Source organism: Pollicipes pollicipes, unplaced genomic scaffold, assembly GCF_011947565.3.
Source record: "Pollicipes pollicipes isolate AB1234 unplaced genomic scaffold, Ppol_2.1 Scaffold_4881;HRSCAF=5763_pilon_pilon_pilon, whole genome shotgun sequence".
NCBI classification, from domain to species: Eukaryota; Metazoa; Arthropoda; class Thecostraca; order Pollicipedomorpha; family Pollicipedidae; genus Pollicipes; species Pollicipes pollicipes.
In genome coordinates, this window is record NW_023596576.1 from 17,769,935 (window position 1) to 17,791,254 (window position 21,320).

The following is a 21,320-nucleotide window of genomic DNA, read 5'->3' on the forward strand; positions in this document are numbered from 1 at the left end:
CCTTGCTTGGACTATTGATATGCCGCCGAAAACCGTTATAAACCATGCCGCTCCAGCGACTTCCCAGCGACCGTGCCTTAATTGTTCTTGTTGGGGACCCCAAAGTGAGGAAGAAAACTACGTACTTGTCAACAGCTGATGCTTCGTGCCGTAACTGGCGCGCTTGACACATTATTGCGATTATGATGTAAATAGGGGATGGATGAAACGTAGCCGGTTGGGGTGGGCGTGTGTTCTCAACAGTTGCAAACTTTGCCAATAAACTGGCCTAAATAGCTTACGGTGGGTTCGGTTATGTATGGCATGATGCTCATTGCCTTGGAGGTATCGTGAGCTCTTGATTTGGACCATTAGTCTCTAAGCTAATAGTTGACTACGTTTGAGGAAAATAACCTTATCAGCTCATTTATTCACGGTTGAATGTTTGTCATATACATATTAAAATGCAGCCCACATGTACCATAACAGGCATCAGGTGGCAAGGATGATGGATGTTGTATTGTAAATTGAAGTGTGCCTTTGTTTTTATAGCATTGCACTTCTTTCAGGTGCTCCATATTAGGTCCAGTACAATTATCAGTCATTTTGGTTTGTTGAATATCAAAAATAGGCATAGGAATATCTTAGACTGTGTGTTGAGTTGGTCTAGTGCCAGTTTTGAAGTAGGTTCTCTCCATTCATTGTCAATTGTCTTATAACTGATATTGAACATTCTCAAGAAAGGAGGCATAATAGTAAAAGCAAGTCATAAAGTGCAGCACAATTGTTTGCAGTGATCAGCATGGATATCCAGGCTTTGTTTGAGAAAAGCTCTGTCCCAGAAATTTTAGAAAAGCTTGAGGAAACAAGGCAAAGTATTGAAAAGGAAAGAGAGGAGCTCAGGATAATGGTCAGGTAAGTCTGTTGTGATTTCTTGTCATACTATATTATTACTTATGGTACCAGCCAGTGTGTCTTCAGATGGCTTCTAGATTTGTCATCTGTCAGTTGGCAGCACTGTGTGTCTTGTCATGGTACTCATGGTATTCCCTGCCTGAAAGGTCCCTGCTGAAGTTTGAAGACTGTTCCCTGCCATGTTATGTCATGGGGATAATCTGACAATTAAATCAGGACTTATCACACCAGCATGGGGCTTGTTGATGCCATTATCAATACAGTTTTAGGGAGCTTGAGATATAGTGCATGTATTTGGATTTCACATAATATATTGTTGCTTTAATTATCACTGCAGAATGATTTAAAGTCAGGTGGCAAACTATAGCCACACACAATATCCATATTGTACAAGACATGAGCTTTGATGGTGTTCACTGATGGGCAGTGATGATCCTGCTTCTTGTGATATGCAATATTCCTATGTCATGTCATTGTATTATCAGCTGGTGTGCCACACCAGTCACTACAGTGAAATGCATGCTGCACCAGCCATTTACATCAACTGCTTCGGGTTCAGATTTTGGTTCACCTCCTCTGCCTGCAAGATGTTTGACTGAATTTATGAATGCAGCCAAATGTTTCAACATTGCCTGCTGAAATAATCCATGCAAATTTGTGCTAAGGGACCAGACAGGATGCAATATACCATTACTCAAACTAGTGAGGAACTCCACACAGAAAAGCCCAGGGTCCCACCCTCTGTCACCCATCCCTGAACCCACCACAGATAGGCCACAGTGCAAAATACTTTGAGTAGCCAATAGTAGCCACAGCTTACACTGGTCTCGAGTCGGATTGGAATGGCGTTCTGTTGTGCATGCACACCACCCAACTATAGTACCTGAAGTGCCTGATTAGTTTTTATTATTAGCTTCCTCATCATTCAGTGGCCGGCCTCAACTTCTCGTACCGGTGCGCCCGACAGTCAACACCGCCGCCTAGTGTCAGGTCTCCAAATCAGCTGATAATGTGTGCCATGTGCAGCGGGGCCTTACACGAAGGACGGCGACGTTCCTCTACCGTGCGGATCGCCCGCATAATGACAGTTGCAGAGCGGCTACGCGAGCGACGCACCGTGGCGGGGAAAATGCTCTGCAGCTATAGCGTAGCTTACAACCTACATGGAAAAACCTGTTGTGAGCCCACATGTTTCCACGAACATTCCGTCCGTAATGTGCGCCATTGTTTTCGAGCGTTTTGGGATTATTCTTCACAGCTGTCTGTGACCATCCACAATTCACTGATCGGAAACGGCCCATGTATTGTGACCTTTCTCGAACAGCCCCCAAATCTTCTCACTCCAGCTGTGAAGGACAGCATTGTACGACTGCTTTGCTCGTAGATGGTATTTATTACGCGGCTGGATGCGTGGCTCGGGTTTCGGTTGATAGCTGGAATTTGACAGTGTGTAAGGCCACTAGCCAGCGGCAGATCACTACGGTAATCTGTGCGGTTCGGGTTTCGGTTGATCGCTGGAATGCGACAGTGTGTAAGGCTATTAGCCAGCGGCAGATCACTACGGTAATCTGCCTGGCTCGGATTTCGGTTGATCGCTTGAATTCGACAGCTTGTAAAGCCATTAGTCAGATGCAGACCACTACGGTAATCTGCATGGCTCGGATTTCGGTTGATCGCTGGGATTCGACAGTGTGTAGGGCCATTGGCCAGCCGTAGATCACTACGGTAATCTGCGTGGCTCGAATTTCGGTTGATCGCTGGAATTCGACGGTGTGTACGGCCATGAGCATGCTGCAGACCACTACTGTAATCTGCGTGGCTCGGATTTCAGTTGATCGCTGGAATTCGACGGCGTGTAAGGCCATTAGCCAGATGCAGACCAATACAGTAATCTGCTTGGCTTGGATTTCGGTGGATTTCGGTTGATCGCTAGAATTCGACGGTGTGCATGGCCATGAGCCTGCTGTAGATCACTACGGTAATCTGCGTGGCTCGGGTTTCGGTCGATCGCTGGAATTCGACGGTGTGTAAGGCCATTAGCGTGCTGTAGCTGACTACGGTAATCTGCGCGCACTTTTCAGTCAATATTTGCCATGCTGTGTGTTATCGATATCCCTAGTCAATCTCGTCCAGTATTGTCGAAAGGACGTCTGTCACATGGCCGATGATGCCACTATCCGCGCAAAATGTCCTTGCAATTATCCAATCGTTGGGACGCCTTCAGGACCTCTAGCACGCGAAACTTTCAAAGTGTAGCATTAAAACCGACACCATAACACAGATCTATAGGTTGCAATTTGGAAACATACCATAATGTTAGCAAAGGTCAAGCAGCTGCTTATGTCAGGTCCGTGCCAGGGCAGGTCAGATCAGGTTATTGTCAGGTCACATTATCAGATATGGTCCTGCCATCTCTTCTATTTAACATGGTATGTGGAAGTCACCGTTTCTTAATGCTTCACTTCAATGCGTTTCGTATCACTTATGACGTAATAGATAGTTTCGGCCGGCCTGCTAGCTGGCATCATGTGACCTCATTGTGGCATGGTGTAACCTCGCTCGTGCGTCTAACCCTAATTAGCACAGTCACGCCATTCGACTACCCTTACCAAGTCGGTCAAAAACAAAGGGTGCAAATAACCACTGCAGTTGACGCACCCTTGAAACCCAATATCTAACCAAAAGCCCAAAATTGAGTTACCGCATGCAGAAGTAAGAATCGCTGCATGACACCGCGAGTCTCCTTCTCTACCGTCGTTATATCCTGACCTTTTGTTGTCCTTTCTTAAGGGCTGACTTCACATGGCAAAAGACATGTACTGTATTATGGACATTGTCCCAGCATATGCACCAAAAATGAGACCGTTTATATATATATATATATATATATATATATATATATATATATATATATATATATATTTCTCTCTCTCTCTGTCTCTGTCTCTGTCTCTGTCTCTGTCTCTGTCTCTGTCTCTGTCTCTGTCTCTGTCTCTGTCTCTCTGTCTCTCTCTCTGTCTCTGTCTCTGTCTCTCTGTCTCTCTCTCTCTCTGTCTCTCTCTCTCTCTCTCTCTCTGTCTCTCTCTCTCTGTCTCTCTCTGTGTGTGTGTTTGTGTGTGTGTGTGTGTGTGTGTGTGTGTGTGTGTGTGTGCGTGTGCGTGTGCGTGTGCGTGTGCGTGTGCGTGTGCGTGTGCGTGTGCGTGCGTGCGTGTAAATTTGGAACTAGGTACATGAGGCTAAACCTGCGCAGATTGCTATGCATGCGTTTTGAAATGGGACGTTATTTTGTTAACATTCAACCTGAGAAAAACACCGAAGTTATTTTGACACTTTCCCAAGCATCGAAAACATTTTCTCAAATTGATCTCCGATTTCCGACATTTCTTAAGTGAACTTCTGTGTTGCAGCGAACGCTACCGTGATTTGATCGAAGCAGCCGACTCGATAGTGGACATGCAGAAGTGCGCAGAGCAGATCTGCCAGCACGTTCAGCACATCGAGTCAGGCTGCAGTCACCTGCAGCACCAAGGCCTCATCGGATTCAAGGGAAGGGACGATGGCGATATCGCCAGGTGTGTATGCGAGAGAGCATTGTCATGGGGCAAGCCAGCTGGGCTGTGATTTGTGGTGCTAGTTAGAGATAATTAAAAGACGACTGCTCTTTTCGGCCTTCTTATGACGTGCCCGTGCTTATTATTGCACACTTATTAGCGATGTGCGTCTTCGAGTTGAATCAGCTCCGCTGCGCTACAACAGCAAGTGGTGGTGATGGAAGAGACCTCTAGCTTGGCGGAGATAACGTTTGGGGTTTGAGACGATTAATCTCCCCAGCATACTGGGTTTGTTGGTTGGTGTCGAGTGTTGTGATGGTGCTCACAAAGTTGGCCGTTGTTTCCAGCTTCGTCGGAGCATTGTCTGTGGGTTGACGTGGCCATGGAGGACAGCACATCACGCGTCCCAAAAAACGAGGATTTAGAAGTGATAGGTGCCCACGTCCCTGATCATGCATCTCTTGCAGCCGCGAAAAATGTTGTTTGTGTTTTTCAGGCAAGACAAGAAGCGTCGACTGTACGATATCGGCGCCCGGGTAAAGCTGCTGATGGACATGCCGGAGACACTCTGGCTGCGAGTGGAGCGCAAGGAGATGCTGACAGCCGCCCTGCTGCACATGCTGGCCCAGTACATCTTCACAGGTCTGCTTGCGCTGGAATTAGACCCATGTCGCTTTTGCTTTTGTAAGAGTGCACGACATAGACTGGACATTCCTTGAATGATATGTCATTTGCAATCTGAGCGTATCGTCCCTGTGTTGGTGCTTCAGTGTGTTGAGTCGAGCCCGCTGCTGTGTGAGCTGGACCCAGGGACAGCTGTGCTGAGTCGGGCCCGGTGCAGTGTGAGCTGGACCCAGGGACAGCTGTGTTGAGTCGGGCCCGCTGCCGTGTAAGCTGGACCCAGGGACAGCTGTGTTGAGTCGGGCCCGCTGCCGTGTAAGCTGGACCCAGGGACAGCTGTGTTGAGTCGGGCCCGCTGCCGTGTAAGCTGGACCCAGGGACAGCTGTGTTGAGTCGGGCCCGCTGCCGTGTAAGCTGGACCCAGGGACAGCTGTGCTGAGTCGGGCCCGGTGCAGTGTGAGCTGGACCCAGGGACAGCTGTGTTGAGTCGGGCCCGCTGCCGTGTAAGCTGGACCCAGGGACAGCTGTGTTGAGTCGGGCCCGCTGCCGTGTAAGCTGGACCCAGGGACAGCTGTGCTGAGTCGGGCCCGGTGCAGTGTGAGCTGGACCCAGGGACAGCTGTGCTGAGTCGGGCCCGGTGCAGTGTGAGCTGGACCCAGGGACAGCAGAACCATCGACTGTCGCGGGGGTGGAGTTAAGCGCCGAATGTAATCGTGCTAGTTACACGAAATTAAAACTGACGGCCGTCGGCTTAGCCACGCAGCCGTTGAGCTGAAGTTTGATGTCTCTCCTGATACTTCCCTTACTATGACCGCGCTGTGGGATAAAGTTTTGGGTCATTTTCGCTCCCCGCCCAGGTGACCTCTCTTCGCATGCGCCTGACGACCGACTGACTCCCTCCCCCGCACCGTACCGCCGCAGGTCTTCAGGTGGAGCGGCTGCAGGCGGAGGGTCAGCGCGTGATGAAGCAGTTTCCGGTGGTGATCCGCCAGTGGACGGCCATTCAGCGGTTCCGCGCCACCATCCTGGCCGGCTGCCACGCCGCTGTCCGCGAGGCTGACGTCCGCGAGCTGGAGGTGAGGGCGCGCCCGCGCACGACGCCCGTGCTGCTGCTGCTGGCTGCATGCGGCCAAGGAGGGGCGAGGGCCGTCGTTAGACAGCGGGTTCTTGCTCGCCTGTGCCGTAACTTTGCGTCCGGTGGTGACCGCCAGCTTACCACAACCGAACATGCAATCGACATGCCACACGGGGGTGTTGCTTCCAGACTATGCCCGCACTTTTGACCGACATTCATTTATTGGTTGTATCGTGCTAGTTTTGGACGTGGCATAGACGTGTAGGCGCTGACCCTTTTGTGCGATGTCCTGCCCGCAACAGGTGTTCCCCGGTTGAATCTGGCTCGACCGCAGTTAGTTTTATCTCCTGTGGTACCTGAGCTCATCCCCAGCTGGTGACGCCTGTGTAACTCCGGCCGCCGGTCGACAGCTGGTGGGCTCGTGTCTGGTGGCGGTGGCGCTGCTGGAGGGCAGCTCGGCGCGCGCCGCCTGCGCTCACCTGCTGCGCGAGCGGGCCGACGCCGTGCTGACGGCGCTGCGCACCGACGCCGTCGACGCCAGCGTGCAGCGGCAGGTGGCGCGCGCCGCCCGCCTCCTCCTGCACACTCTGCAGCTGGTGTACGCCCTGTTCTGCGGTGCGTGATGGCGCGCCGGTGGAGCTCTTGTGCGGCTGGATGCAGGGGGTTGGAAACTCGTGTGATTTTACGTTAAACTGGAGCACTGCGACTTTTGGCATTGTCAGTCGTGATGCTAGTCTCTGGAGGACCGACGTCCGCAAAGGGTGTACATGTTCGATGCTCTGTATGAAATAGTCCGCGTTGTAGTCGGCTGATATTCATATGTTTGTTGTTTGAACATTGAGGCACATGGGCAGCAATGGTGATGTTGTTCCCACAACCGATGATGGCGTGTGCTGAACTCCGGATCTGCTCACCAGGTGAGAACGAGCTCAACAACGAGTGTAAAGACCTGTTCGTGACGCGACTGAAGGCGGTTGTCAGCTCGCAGAAGCCTTTCGACCTGGTGGATGATCGCGGCTCGGTGGCCATGCGCCATCTCTCGGTGGACATCAAGAACTACAAGTGAGGAGCGCTTCGTCATTACTTGGCCGCCCCTGTGAGAACGGATGGTAATCATCCGCTCCAGTGTCGCTAGTTGATAACAATTGTCCAGTCACACAAGTAGTGTTGACGATCGCTGACCTGTTGCTGACGCCGCCTGATCCCCGTCCCGTCAGACCAGCGGTTGGCTGCGCCGAGTCAGAGCTGTGGTGCTGATCGCTGACCTGGTGCTGACGCCGCCTGATCCTTGTCCCGTCAGACCAGCGGTTGGCTGCGCCGAGTCAGAGCTGTGGTGCTGATCGCTGACCTGGCGCTGACGCCACCTGATCCCCGTCCCGTCGGACCAGCGGTTGGCTGCGCCGAGTCAGAGCTGTGGTGATGCTGATCGCTGACCTTGCTGACGCCGCCTGATCCCTGTCCCGTCAGACCAGCGGTTGGCTGTGCCGAGCCAGAGCTGTGGTGCTGATCGCTGACCTGGTGCTGACGCCGCCTGATCTCCGTCCCGTCGGACCAGCGGTTGGCTGCGCCGAGTCAGAGCTGTGGTGCTGATCGCTGACCTTGCTGACGCCGTCTGATCCCCGTCCCGTCAGACCAGCAGTTGGCTGTGCCGAGTCAGAGCTGTCCGTCGCCGAGGTGCGGAAGATGGTCCAGGAGTGGCTGCAGCAGCTGGCAAAACAGCTGCAGCCTCGTGTCGCTGAACTGCTCGGTAAGCTTCGAGTGTTGGCCGGCATTGCTGTCAGCACAGGGCATCAGCTCCAGGCGTTCTTTGCCACTGTGGACGAAAAGCCCTTGGGACGGATGACGTTCGTTGTTCTGGTCGTGGTCGGGTGTCGGTGAAGCTGTCCATGTTGTTGCCTGTGGGGCCATTCCGTTCCTCGCTCGGTGGCTCCCTGTTGTAAGTGTGTGAAAGGGATACACATGGAAAAGCTTGGATGGGGAACCAGACTGTCTGAGCAGTTGTATTGGCTGTACAGAAGTAGCATTTGTATATTTGGCGTCAGATACCGCCGCCCAGCTCGGTGACCTGACCGTTGCGAATGGCCGACCCCCAGAGAGCGTGCCAACGGTAAAGGGGCTGGCCTCGGTGAGGGACGGCGTCTGCGCCGTGCTGACGGAGGACTGCCATCGCCAGCACTGGCCCGCCATCTGTGAACAGCTGGCCGGAGCTAACGTCTGGTAAATACCTGCTGCCGCTGCCGGCTAATATAATGTGTAGTATTATGTATTGAGGCATGCAATTAGTTTTACTGGTCTTCTGTCCCATTTTATAACTTTTGTGAACATGAACAGCTGGCTTGGACTTGCATCATATAAAGACTTGCTGCCATCACACTTGTGTGATGTTTAGCCCCATACATGATTAATAATGCGAAAAGTCGCTAGGCCTGAGCCTCCCGCGTCTGACCTCCCGATAAGCAACCTCAGCCTCCCGATACTTGCTTAGCTGCGCTCGCATGACCGGCCGCCCTGACGCTGGCGGGCCATTTGGCAGCATCTGGCAGCTGTGTCTGCGGGAGGCGATCGTGGCGCGGGCCGAGCAGCACATCCGCGACGGGCTGACGGCGGCCTTCGAGGAGCTCACCGGCTCGCTGGGGCAGGCTCTGCAGGACCGCGAGCGGTGGGTGGCGCGGTCTAGAGGGGGCCCGGCACCGCCAACGGCTGGGTCTCCCGCCGTGATCCGTCAGCTGCAGGTTAAGATGGGCCACGGTGCGATTAATGGTGGGCAATGCACGCTAAGTTTGCGGGAAGGTACGCGGTAGGTGCAGTGGCATGCCAATGGGATGTCGCCGAGCAACAATTTGCTCAAGGAATTCCGTCGCCGCCTTCAATTGTACTGAAATCAAATAGCCTGCACGCCATTCATGGTTGTTGGGTATCTCGACAACAAACCTACGGCTTCGTCACAAAACCATCAGTTGAAGAGGTAAAGCACTAGCGCCAAAAAAATGAACCAGTCATCAGTTAACATGAAAAGCCGCCCTCACACGACCCGTCGCCGAACACGGATCGCTGACAATAGGCAGAGCATTCCACTCTGATAACTCCGTAGTGAACATGTCGGGAGAACACCTGCAGCGAAGCAGCTGAAGGTGCTTTCCCTATGGCGACTGTGTTTTACACCACGAGATGCCACCGCGTGTGCCGTCTGTGCTGGAGACAGTTCGTGGTTTATGGGGAGTGCGGGCGTATTCACGACCTTCTTCCCCATTCTGTGCAAAGGTGATGGTGTTGACATTTTTGGAAGTGAAAATGCCTGTCTTGGTTATATTGCAAGGCTGGAATACGAGCTTAAAATTGAAGTTTCCAATTCCCACCACGGGGATTTTGAAACGTTTTGGAAAATGGAAGAAATGTTTTGTTTGCCACTCCCAGACTGAACTCGGCTTCGGACGTAGTGGACTTCCGTTGGAGCGATGTCACTGAGGTGCCTTCCACCAGTGGCTGGATGAACTACCGACACAGAAACCAACAGTCTCTGCCTGGTAAGGTTCGGCTGCTGAGTGCACAGCGCAGGGGCGAAGGAACTCTTGTGGTTTCGGCCCTGCCCATGTGTTTTTTCTATTGTATTTCTTGTGGCAACGTGTCTGTGTGCCTATTTGCGGGCCTGGCGTCGCGATCCCGTGGCTTTGCTACAGGAGCGGTGTACCTAGCATGTTTGTGACTGACAGTGGGACGTGCTTGGGTCTTTGCCACGATGTGACGGGCTCGCCGCTGCATTACAGCAGCGGTACCCGGTGTGTGGCAGGTCTGGTGATGCGGTCACGCGGTTCCGGTGTGTGGCAGGTCTGGTGCCGCGGTCCCGCGGTCACGCGGTCCCGGTGTGTGGCAGGTCTGGTGCCGCGGTCCCGCGGTCACGCGGTCCCAGTGTGTGGCAGGTCTGGTGCCGCGGTCCCGCGGTCACGCGATCCCGGTGTGTGGCAGGTCTGGTGCCGCGGTCCCGCGGTCACGCGGCCCCGGTGTGTGGCAGATCTGGTGCCGCGGTCCCGCGGTCACGCGGCCTCGGTGTGTGGCAGGTCTGGTGCCGCGGTCCCGCGGTCACGCGGGTCCCGGTGTGTGGCAGGTCTGGTGCCGCGGTCCCGCGGTCACGCGGCCCCGGTGTGTGGCAGGTCTGGTGCCGCGGTCCCGCGGTCACGCGGTCCCTGTGTGTGGCAGGTCTGGTGCCGCGGTCCCGCGGTCACGCGGCCCCGGTGTGTGGCAGGTCTGGTGCCGCGGTCCCACGGTCACGCGGCCCCGGTATGTGGCAGGTCTGGTGCTGCGGTCCCGCGGTCACGCGGTCCCGGTGTGTGGCAGGTCTGGTGCTGCGGTCCCGCGGTCACGCGGCCCCGGTGTGTGGCAGGTCTGGTGCTGCGGTCCCGCGGTCACGCGGTCCCGGTGCAGCAGCTGTGCGGCGCGCTGGACGGCAGGCTGTCGCGCCTGCTGGCCGACGTGTGTTTGTACACGGAGCGGCCCGAGCAAGGACGGCCGCTGGCCGGCCTGGCCGAGCCGCAGCAGGCACGGCCGCCCTTCGACCAGTGGGCCGACAGCGGCCGGCTGGCCGACACGCTGCGACAGGAGACACGCCGGCGGCTGGACAGGTCAGATACGCACACACCAGCCACTTTAAACCATTATGAACACTTGCGCGGTTTCAGATGAGGCGCATGACATGTTGAGAAATTTGAAAGTGCGGAAGGTAGAAAGATAGTTTTCAGAAGTTTTGAAGAGATTGTCTTCACTTTTACACTCTACTGCTTTGTTACATGCCCCTTAATCCACGACCCAAGTAAAAATCAACCACTGGCCGTGAATGAACGGCTCAGGGCCGGCCAATGATCCCCCCCCCCCCTCCATTAGGGGACAGGTCAGAGCCAGACCAGCTCATGGGAGCCAACCTTGGGTCACATGTACTAGTAAGGCGCCAGGTCATTGGCGGTCTTACAAGTGGATAGGTGAAGATTATGCCTTCTGACAGTCGAACGGATGGAACAATGACCGTCCCAATCATCAAACGCATGTCGTTGCTTTGTGCGAGGTAAACCAATCATTTGCCACGCGCCCTAATAGCAGCATAAATTGGCTGAGTATGGCTTTAGTTAGTCGCGGTCCCCCGTTGAATCTCAGAGGTCTCTCCGCACAGTGCCGTGGCGGTGAGGAGGAGCGTACCTCTCGCCATCGTAGCTGGAGCGGCGTGGCCGTGCCTCTCCACAGCCTGCTGCAGGAGCTGGAGCGGCTGGCGGCGTCCGCCTCGGCGGAGGAGGCGGCCGTGCTGCTGGCCCGGATCCCGCGGGGCCTGATCGACCTCTGTCCGCACGTGCCACTGTGTCTTGACGCCAGCGCGCGCAGCAAGCAGGTCAGTGAACCGACACCGGGCGAAAACAGTGAAAATCATTGGGTTAATGTACTGATCTAGTCTCCTTCTGTGATGTGCCGAAACGTCATTCATGGCATCTGCCCGCATGAGGCCGCTGAGCGATCGTGGGTCTAGGTCAATGCAACCGGCGTCGTTCTGGGCGTTACCCTTTTTTAATTGGAAGGCGCTCTGACGCACGATGCCGCGCACCTTTTTGTTGAGCGCCAGCGACTGCAGTGACAGTATTATGGCCTAGGGGCCAGGACGCGGCGGAACATGCAACGGTCGCCCACGTGTAACGCCGCCACGTGACCTGGCGCCCGCCGCCGTCCCGGCGTCCAGTGGCTGCCGATGATCCTGACCCGGTGACGCTAACGCCTCGGCGGTGTCCGCCGGCGGCCGGCAGGGAGCGTCCGCGGGCCGGCCGCTCTGGGAGGAGCTGGTGACGCAGCTGCTGCACGCGCGCTGCCGGCTGATGGCGGGCTGGTGCCAGGGCCGCGCCGACCGGCTGGAGGAGGAGCTCACCACAGCGCTGCGGGCCGCCACGGACGTCGACCTGAAGGATCTCGCCGTGAGAGAAGGGTCGAATGGGCTCAGACTCGGCAGGCCAGAGGCGGGCTTGTGATGGCTTTGGGTGGTGCGATGGTTCGGTGACATCTGGTTTTAACGGTCATACGAAGAGGAGTCCGCACACAGTTGTCCTGTTACGACTGCGGTGTGTTTCACTGCCTGCGTGCTCTCGAGTCTGCGTCGGGTCGCTGACCTCGCACGCGTTGCGGTCCACCTGCTGACGTGCCACGTCCGTGTGGGCAGCTGTGGGCAGCGGTGACCATCAGCGAGGAGGCCGACTCGGGGCAGACGGTGGAGTCGGTGGTGCGTGTGCCCCGCTGTCCACGTCTCTCGCTCACCGCCGCCCTCTGTCGGCTGTCCACCGACATCAACCGGCTGGGCTCCATGACATTGGGCAGGTGAGGCCCAGCACACGTGGGCAGCCCGGCCAACACAGTGGGTCAGCCAGGCTTACCACCTTTGCGTGCATGTCACTGCTTGAAGAGAAGAGAGTGAACGTGTGGATTATGTAGCTGAATCTATTGCAGGCGATATGGGCTTCCGCGTTTGCCAAACCTATACGCCTGCGCAGCGTGCGAATTCTGCGTGAACCGAATCTCCGGCACAGCTCTCAAGCGTTTATAACGCAGAAAAGGCCGCAGTGTACAGCAAGTTGCTACTTGCCAGCTAGTGCGCCCTGAGCCGTGACTGTGTTGTTAACCGTGCTGCGAGTCGGTCTGCGACTGACCGGCCCGCTGCCACCGTTTGCCTCGCCACAGGGAGGTGCAGAACCAGCTGGTGCAGACGTGCGTGCGCCGGCTGGTGGACGTGTTCGCGCGCCACCTGGCGTCGCTGGGACAGGAAGGCCTTTCGCAGAACCAGGCGCTGCAGGCGCTGGTCGACGTGCACTTCCTGAAGAGCCTGGCCTCGGCCAGAGACCAGGTGAGCCGAGGGTCTGGGCCGGGGCGCACGCTCGGCTCAGGCCACAGTTTATGGGGCTGCAGGGCACGACGGCAGATCATAAACGCTGCATGGGTGGTATCCATCTCCAGCTGTTGAACTTGTTAGCAGGGTATGTACATAGGATGTGTTAGACAGCTGTCCCCTGCAGAATATATTCGATTCACCTCCTGTGATGTGCACTGCCATTTGTTGTGCTTAGCCTTCAATCGGCAGTGTCGAAGTCGCCTGGCCGCCTCTAAGTACACGGTGGCCACCACTCGCAGGAGCTGACTAAGAAGATCAGCAGCACGTGCGAGTCCATTGAGGAGCACATCGACCCGTTCGACCTGAACGTCTGCTGGCCACACGCGCTGAAGAACCTTCGACAGTTCACGCAGCAGTCGCAGGTGCCGGCGACGCCACGGTCCCGGGTGGATTGTTTGCAATGATTGGAAATCGGATGGGTAATTCGTCGTTTTCAGTTTTGGCATATTCCAAGGAGGAAACAATCTTACCCACTTCCGTGTGATCTGGTCCGTTTGTCAGGATGTCCGACCCTACGTCGCGAGCGTGTGCCGCTCCGTCCGTTCCGAGGCCGCCGTGTCCCCTGGTCCCTGTTCTGACAGGTGTCCCCAGACCCTCCTCTGACGCCCCCGTATCTCGCGGTCCCTGTTCTGACAGGTGTCCCCAGACCCTCCTCTGACGCCCCCGTATCTCACGGTCCCTGTTCTGACAGGTGCCCCCAGACCATCCTCTGACGCCCCCGTATCTCGCGGTCCCTGTTCTGACAGATGTCCCCAGTTCCTCCTCTGACACTTCCGTATCCCACGGTCCCTGTTCTGACAGGTGTCCCCAGACCCTCCTCTGACGCCCCCGTACCTCGCGGTCCCTGTTCCGACAGGTGTCCCCAGACCCTCCTCTGACGCCCCCGTATCTCGCGGTCCCTGTTCCGACAGGTGTCCCCAGACCCTCCTCTGACGCCCCCGTATCTCACGGTCCCTGTTCCGACAGGTGTCCCCAGACCCTCCTCTGACGCTCCCGTATCTTGCGGTCTCTGTTCTGACAGGTGTCCCCAGACCCTCCTCTGACGCCCCCGTATCTCGTGGTCCCTGTTCTGACAGGTGTCCCCAGACCCTCCTCTGACGCCCCCGTATCTCGTGGTCCCTGTTCTGACAGGTGTCCCTAGTTACTCTTCTGACGCCCCCGTATCTCGCGGTCCCTGATCTGGGACCGCGACGGGTGTCCCCAGGCCCTCCTCTGATGCCGCCCATGTCCCACAGTCGCTGCTGGGTGCGCTGACTGTGGACCGCGGCCCAGTGCGCCCGCTGGCTGGCGGCGGCGCTGGCAGCAGCAGCGGTCAGCAGGAGCAGCACAGCCTGCTGCTGCTGGCCGCCCGACCCGTCCGCTTCAGTTTGCTGGCCGTGCCCGACTCGTCGCCGCTCGAGAGGTCGCGGCCCCTGCCCGCCGCCCGACACGACAAGGTAAGGGACAGCCGCGGCTGGCAGGTGGCAGCGGCCCCTGCGGCAGGCGCGGTGACCGGAAACCACCCCCTTGAGTTTAGGTTTACAGGCTCAGCAATGCCGCTAAGGTGCATTGGTGAAAGATCCTGAGCTCGTAACACAGCAACACTGCATACGAGTCAAACGATGGGTGTATTGTTTTGTATCGCTGTTGAAATTAGGTTATGCGGCAATTGGCCAACAAGTCAACCTGTCCCGGCGCGACCGTGTCGTACCACTGTACGGAACTTAGCTTCCCACAGTCCTGGCAAAAAGACCAGAGGCAAAATCGCTAGACGGCTTGATTGGTGCAACTTTGACGACAGCTTCATGGTGTACACAAGTACATCATGAAGTTGAGTCGTGTACACAACAAGTAATGTTTACTCTAGTTACCCATGCGCAGCAAGCTCTGATAGACTGTACCACGGCTACTCTTCATCCAGCCAAACATGAAACCATTAAAGTCGAACGCATAAGTTTTTCCGGAATCCTACTGGGGCCGCCGTCGGCCTCTGCGCTGGGCAACGCGGCCGCTGTACGTATTGATCTTCTGCCATTTGTCTACGACGTCATGACATTGTGCAGGTGGCAAGGACGGCCACATTTGACCTTGTGCTCCACCGACGCTGGTGCGCCGGACGCCGAACCAGCCCGGGAGTGAACCCGTGTGACATGTTCCAGACGGCCGTGCAGGAGTCGCGGAAGAAGACGGAGACCATGAAGCCGAGCTCGTCGTTCTTGGCCGGGCTCAGCGGCAGCTGGTTTTAACACGGCGGCCCCGCCGACCTGCTGAGGTGACGGCGCGTCCCGGCCGGGCGGAGGGCCGGCTCCACATGCCACCGCTGCCGAGGTCACGGCGCGCCCCGGCCGGGCGGAGGGCCGGCTCCACATGCCACCGCTGCTGAGGTGACGGCGCGCCCCGGCCGGGCGGAGGGCCGGCTCCACATGCCACCGCTGCCGAGGTCACGGCGCGCCCCGGCCGGGCGGAGGGCCGGCTCCACATGCCACCGCTGCCGAGGTGACGGCGCGCCCCGGCCGGGCGGAGGGCCGGCCCCCACATGCCACCGCTGCCGAGGTCACGGCGCGCCCCGGCCGGGTGGAGGGCCGGCTCCACATGCCACCGCTGCCGAGGTGACGGCGCGCCCCGGCCGGGCGGAGGGCCGGCCCCCACATGCCACCGCTGCCGAGGTGACGGCGCGGCCCGGCCGGGCGGAGGGCCGGCTCCACATGCCACCGCTGCCGGGGCGAGCGGCCAGCATTGTTCTGTCACGTTGTGCGTGCATTCAATTTTGCAGCTGCGGCATTGCTGTGTATCAGTGAATTATCAATACAGGTGTGGGTTACGCAAATCCCGGCAGGTCTCGGCTTTGTGAACCCCGTCGAACACCAAACGCCGCAGAGCACGCGTGCGCGTGCTGTACTGTTTCTGACAGCTTGACCTCCTTCATAAGACCTACTGCTGTGAACGGCGCGAGGGAATCACGAGTATTCATCAGCATGTATTGTGAGCGAGTGAAACAAATGAAAGTGTGGCAAGACTCCTCACAGCTCGTATGCTTGGCGGGGAGCGCTCGCGTGAACACACGGCTGCCCGTGACAAGAAAGCCCATGCATCTGCAGCGATCTAACCGCAGCAGTTCACAAAGCAACGCACGACTGCTTCGTCAAACAAAATATCGGCATGTTCTAGCAGTACTCGCTCTTCATTTTCCATTCAAGGCTACCTCGATCTTTCCCAACTGACATGACCGACAGCGAATCCGACCGTGACGTCACTGCGCCTTCTCCGTGACGTCATTGCAGCTTGACCTGTGACGTCACTGCATCTCGGCCTGCACCAGCACCACTTCGGCGCGGGCGCGGTCGCCGTCGCGCCAGCAGCTGTCGCGGCACGTGTAGACGAGCACGGTGCCGAACTCGAGCGGGCCGGCATGCTCGCCGCCGGCCGCGTCCGCAACGCGCAGCCGCGCCACCAGCGTCGGCAGCAGCTGCAGCTCGAACACGGCCGGCGCGCCGCAGTGGCGGCAGGCGGGCGGCGCCGGCGGCAGCGGCGCCAGCGGCAGCGGCGAGCCGCCATCCCGGCAGTAGCGCAGCACCTGGCCCGGACACAGTTCCAGACGCTGGATCAGCTTGTAGAGCAGCCGGTCGCCGTGCGCCGGCGCGGCGCGCTCGTAGCCCTCGGCGGCGGCGGCGGTCGGGCCGTCCCCGCCACCGCCGGGCGCGGACAGCTGTGCCAGGTTAACGCCCTCGCGCGCCTGGTACGCGCGCAGCAGGTCGAGCTCGTGGTGGGAGGGCGCGCCGCGCGGCGCCGGCTCCTCCACCACGCCCAGGTAGGCCGGCCGGAAAGTGACGGGCCCGTGCAATGGCGGCGGCCGCGCGGCCAACAGCGCACGCACGTCACACGTAGGAGGCTGCGCCGGCTCTGGGCTCACGCCCTCTTCAGCTGCAGGCTCCAGCTCAGCGGTGGCCGGCGCCGCCTCGCTGGCCGCCGCCAGGTTGGCGTTGTCGGCGTCCAGCGCCAGCTCCTGCACTCGCGTCAGCAGCGAGGCGCTGACGTTGCTGTTTCCGCCGCCGCCGCCGCCGCCGCTGCTGCTGCCGCCGCTGCTGCCGCCACTGTCGTCGCTGCCCCAGTCGTCGGCCTCATCCAGCCAGTCGGTGGCGGCGGCGGCCGGTGCACGCTCGGCCGGCACAGGCGCCGGCTCGGCGCCGCCGGTCGCCCGCTGCTGCGCGCGCACGCAGCACCACGCGGCACTTTCGTTGGCGCACTCGGGCGTCGCGCAGCCGAACACGTAGAGCGTGCGGTGGTAGGCGGAGGCGCCGATCGGCGCGTACACCTGCACGACGAGCGGCTGCGGCCGGCCGCAGCGGGCGCAGAGCGGAGGCGGCGGCGCGGCGCCGGGTGTCGGCCAGTCGGGCCGGCCGCCCAGCCGGCTGACAGTCATGTCAGAGCGGCGCTCGTCGGCTGGCGTCAGTGGCGCGTCCTCCAGGCCCAGCAGCACGCCCGAGCCGCCGCCGGCCGACGCCATCGCCGCGGGGAGAACGGCGGGTGGGACGGTGCGGCTTTGACGGTCCGGTGCGGCGGGGAGAGCGGTCCGGACGGTGCGGCTCCGACAGTCCGGTGCGGCGGGGAGAGTGGCGGGTGGGACGGTGCGACTCTGACGATCCGGTGGAACGGAGAGAGCAGTCCGGACGGTGCTGGCGAGTGTCGAGTGCGACCACCGCAGTTTTCACGGAGTGGTGCGGAGAAAACCAATAACGCCACTGACTGGTGTGTACCAGTCTGACGGCGCTACTACACTGTTACTGTACTGGCGCCGACGAGGCAATGCCGCCGCTCCGGTGTGACAAGCGGCGCTGGTGTCCAGTCTTACAGCACAGGCAGTTCGGCCCAGAGGCTTCCGGAACAACCACTGGTACTGTTTACTCGCGGAACCTATTGCGCAACACCTTGTCTGTGCCCTCAATTTCCACTTGGTCGTACATCCACTTGCGGTTTACCCTTGAGAAAAAAGGAGAATTAATGGAATCGCGTATTTCAGGGGTGCACACCACCTCAACCACATAGCTTGGAGAAATACGAATATCACCGATAACACTTCGAAAAGAAAGCAAATTCAAACTTCAGCTTATCTAGACGTTCATCAAGGAACTGACCAATGACGTCCGCCAAATAAAATGTTTCAGCTCACTGCAAGTTTATGATGCTCTTTTCATGTCTTTACACTTACTTGATGCTCATAGGCCAACGCCATCGCACCTGACTCCCCAGCCGGGCCTGGACCGACCTGCACTCGTGACCGCACATGGGAGAGCCGCACTTGGCGCAGGGGAAGTGGCAGCCTGGACAGTCGGGCTGCAGACAGTCGCAAACGTCCTGACCACTCATCAGACAGCCGCGGTCATCGTACAGAGCGCGCTTACGCCTGTAACAGGACAAGCGACACGCACGTACAGGCTCGGCTCACGCCAACAACGGGACGAAGCAAAGGTGGTTCCAACACGCAATGCCACGCAAAACGCACGATGTTATCAGCTTGTCTGTGTCTAAAAAAATGCTAGTTTTGGGATGCAGCATTGCAAATTGTCTGACAGACACAGCATTGCTGATGGAGAGGATGCATGTGAAACACACATGCAAACGTGAATCATCATCGGATTCTCGAGACACATATACCTCCAGGTATACCCCTAGGTATACATGTAAAAGCAGCAGTCAATATATACATGTAGCAAACAGCAGTCCAGTTCCTGGGTTTTAGGGTGTGACGGTCAGGGCATGGAGTGCCCGTTCCAAAGGGGGAGGGGTTTGATATGGGTGGAAGGTTGGGACAGGATGACAGTTGGAATTGGAAAGGAAATGGCAGGGACAGGATGGTAAAGGGACAGGATTTAGCTGTCACAGCTGAAGGCACCCCAATGCAGGCCTGTTGTGTTTTTCACTGCTGGTAAACGAGAAAATGCGGAGCAGAAAAATGCCTTGAGATTGTGCACAAACTTGGCACATCAAACCTATGATGCACACTGAATGCAATGCACAAAGAATGACAACTGGGGCCTTAAGCTTTAACTCTTAGTGTCATGCCGTGCCCATGCATAATGCATCAACAAATTGGGATTTCTGATCACTAGTGAAACAAAGTCTTTGGAAGCTGCTCTCACCCATCCGTGTAGATCTTCCGCTTTAGCTTGCGGCGCTCCCTGTTGCTTCTGTCTGGGTCAAAACCGGCTGTGGAGTTGGCTAACACCAGGTCACGCTCCCTCTCTCCAATACTGTTTGACATGTTGATTCCATGCGACCTTGCCACCTGTAAATGTGAAGTGATACATGAACAGAAGATAAAAAATCTGAAGAGCTTGCACCTGCAGGGCTTACTAAGTTACATTCATAAACACTTCATTCAAAAATGTTAAGTGTGTTATCTGGAGACTAAATATTTCAACATGCAACAATGATTCTTTAACCAACTTGTTTAACTGAATGGTCACTTTCAAGGCAATATATATTTTTTCCTCACCAGTCGACCAACCTGCCTGTATTTGCATTTTCTTAGGAGTGACTTCCTACCTGGGGTGGGGCAGAGTAGGATGGGGTTATTTGATGCCACCCTGTCTAGTTCTATAAGGTCTGATTTACTTCTGTTTGATTCCTTCTAGTTACTAGGATTCCATTTTTTAATAGCTCACTAACTGTGTCCCATATTTCATGGAAATCCATTGATATCATAGCATATACCACCTGACTGAGGCAAACACTAGCCAGCCTCAGATAATGGTAATGTGACTTTGGTCACTGCAGGCCGGTTTCCATTATCTAAGCAGGTGGGGGATTCATTCTAGGGTACTTAGTGCCAACAGCTAGTCAAATGCATCATTATCACTTGTTATTAGATAATGCATTCTTTGATACATATCCAAGGGTTTTTAGGTGGAATTATTAAAACAAAAGAGTTGAGAATGCTTTGCAGGCAAGAATACACCTGCATTGCAGATTAGACCAGTCCTGGTAAGAAATAAAACATGACCTGCCCCGATCCAAACAGTTTGCTGATCAACTGTGACAATGGTATGGAGTGAACAATGTCTAAGCCCAGCCAACTAATGGAACTGTAACCTAAATATTGCTGCATTTTGCAATTTGCACCATTCTTTCTTTATGGTAACTTTTAAAAGTTGAATAATAACAGATAACAATAACCCCATAAATGCTTTGAGGCAATGCAGGCACTAAACAGTCTTATCTTAATCATGACAGTTTAATTGTATTGTGGTATAGGTGAAGGGGAAATATCAAAACTAAAGGGATGAGTGAGCCATTTTTATATGCAAGGTTAGAAAATTAGCCTTTCTCATAAGTGTTTCATCCCCACTGGAAGGACACAACTGTCAGAATTCCAGGCCATAGGGATAGAGTACCATTTTAGCATGTGACTTGAGCCTAATGGCTAAAGCCAGCCACAATACCCAACTTGAAGTCTATTACCAAAATGACCTTTTACCATATCACACAACAAGTATGCCTACAATGCTTCTCAGGCAGACCTTGTTGGTAACGCTTAAGCGTCTGATGCAGATAATATCCTTACAGAGTAGTAAACCACCAGGCCAGTCCGCAAAAATGCATCCTGGCACTGCACACACACACAACTCCCATGCATTGAATCACATTTTCTATGCACCAAAACTGCCTGGCCAAGCAAAATTGCAGCGTATTTTGAGCATCCTGATGTAAAAAATGTTTTGACAGTATTTTAGCTTGAATAACGTTTAAAAACATCCCAATTCCTTCAAACATTTGCCCGGCTATGCGCCAAAATTGGAGCTCACTACACACCAAACTCTGGACACTGGGCAACATACAGTGTGCGTATGGTAAAACTGTTGCCGCATCCAGCTGCTACACCAGACGCGTTCGGCTACTGTATTTTTGGCAGTTTGAAGACCATACCTCTGAACTCATACATACCGTGATACATTACAATTGAAAGCGGCCGTATGATTGCAGGGCTACATAGGCTTCAAAAACTTACCTGTCATCGGACCAAGCCACGGTGCCACTTCTCAGCCTCAATCGCCAGGGACGACGCATTCAACAATACGTGTAGAAAGAAAACAACAAAATTGAAAGATCTACTGCTGCGGTGTGCACGCCGCGCAGGTCCGGCTTTGCCCATAATACGATTAAAGTCGGTTGCGTTCGTTGTCAGTAGAACAACGTAATGCCAAGTTAGAGATGCCAACTTAATAAAGAAATTAACTATCCGGTATATCTCTGTTTATAGATCGCGAATTTCCCATGAGAATACAAACAATAAAAT

General features: G+C 56.0%; 3 protein-coding genes across 4 annotated transcripts; 1 reads left to right on the forward strand and 2 right to left on the reverse strand.

Moving 5' to 3' along the window:
- Positions 1–11,987: 11,987 nt before the first annotated feature.
- On the forward strand, positions 11,988–15,441 carry LOC119100061 (conserved oligomeric Golgi complex subunit 1). Its single transcript, XM_037223176.1, has 6 exons — positions 11,988–12,083; positions 12,326–12,480; positions 12,841–13,003; positions 13,288–13,410; positions 14,284–14,484; positions 15,187–15,441. Exons 1-6 carry the CDS (start codon positions 11,988–11,990, stop codon positions 15,271–15,273), a joined length of 825 nt encoding a protein of 274 aa, XP_037079071.1. The 3' UTR covers positions 15,274–15,441.
- Positions 15,442–15,991: 550 nt separating this feature from the next.
- On the reverse strand, positions 15,992–17,447 carry LOC119100062 (programmed cell death protein 2-like). The gene is made up of 4 exons (XM_037223177.1): positions 17,442–17,447; positions 17,248–17,354; positions 16,740–16,986; positions 15,992–16,673 (listed from the first exon to the last, which is right to left on the reverse strand). The coding sequence occupies exons 1-4, from the start codon at positions 17,445–17,447 to the stop codon at positions 16,323–16,325; spliced, it is 711 nt and encodes a 236-aa protein (XP_037079072.1). The 3' UTR covers positions 15,992–16,322.
- On the reverse strand, positions 17,188–21,167 carry LOC119101334 (ARL14 effector protein). Of its 2 annotated transcripts, none has more exons than XM_037224644.1 (4): positions 21,033–21,167; positions 19,165–19,310; positions 18,234–18,428; positions 17,188–18,004 (listed from the first exon to the last, which is right to left on the reverse strand). In XM_037224644.1, the coding sequence occupies exons 2-4, from the start codon at positions 19,284–19,286 to the stop codon at positions 17,926–17,928; spliced, it is 396 nt and encodes a 131-aa protein (XP_037080539.1). In that variant the 5' UTR covers positions 19,287–19,310; positions 21,033–21,167; the 3' UTR covers positions 17,188–17,925. The 2 variants fall into 2 exon arrangements, with proteins under 2 accessions (XP_037080539.1, XP_037080540.1); XM_037224645.1 differs by having other exon boundaries at positions 17,197–18,004; positions 18,291–18,428.
- Positions 21,168–21,320: the final 153 nt, after the last annotated feature.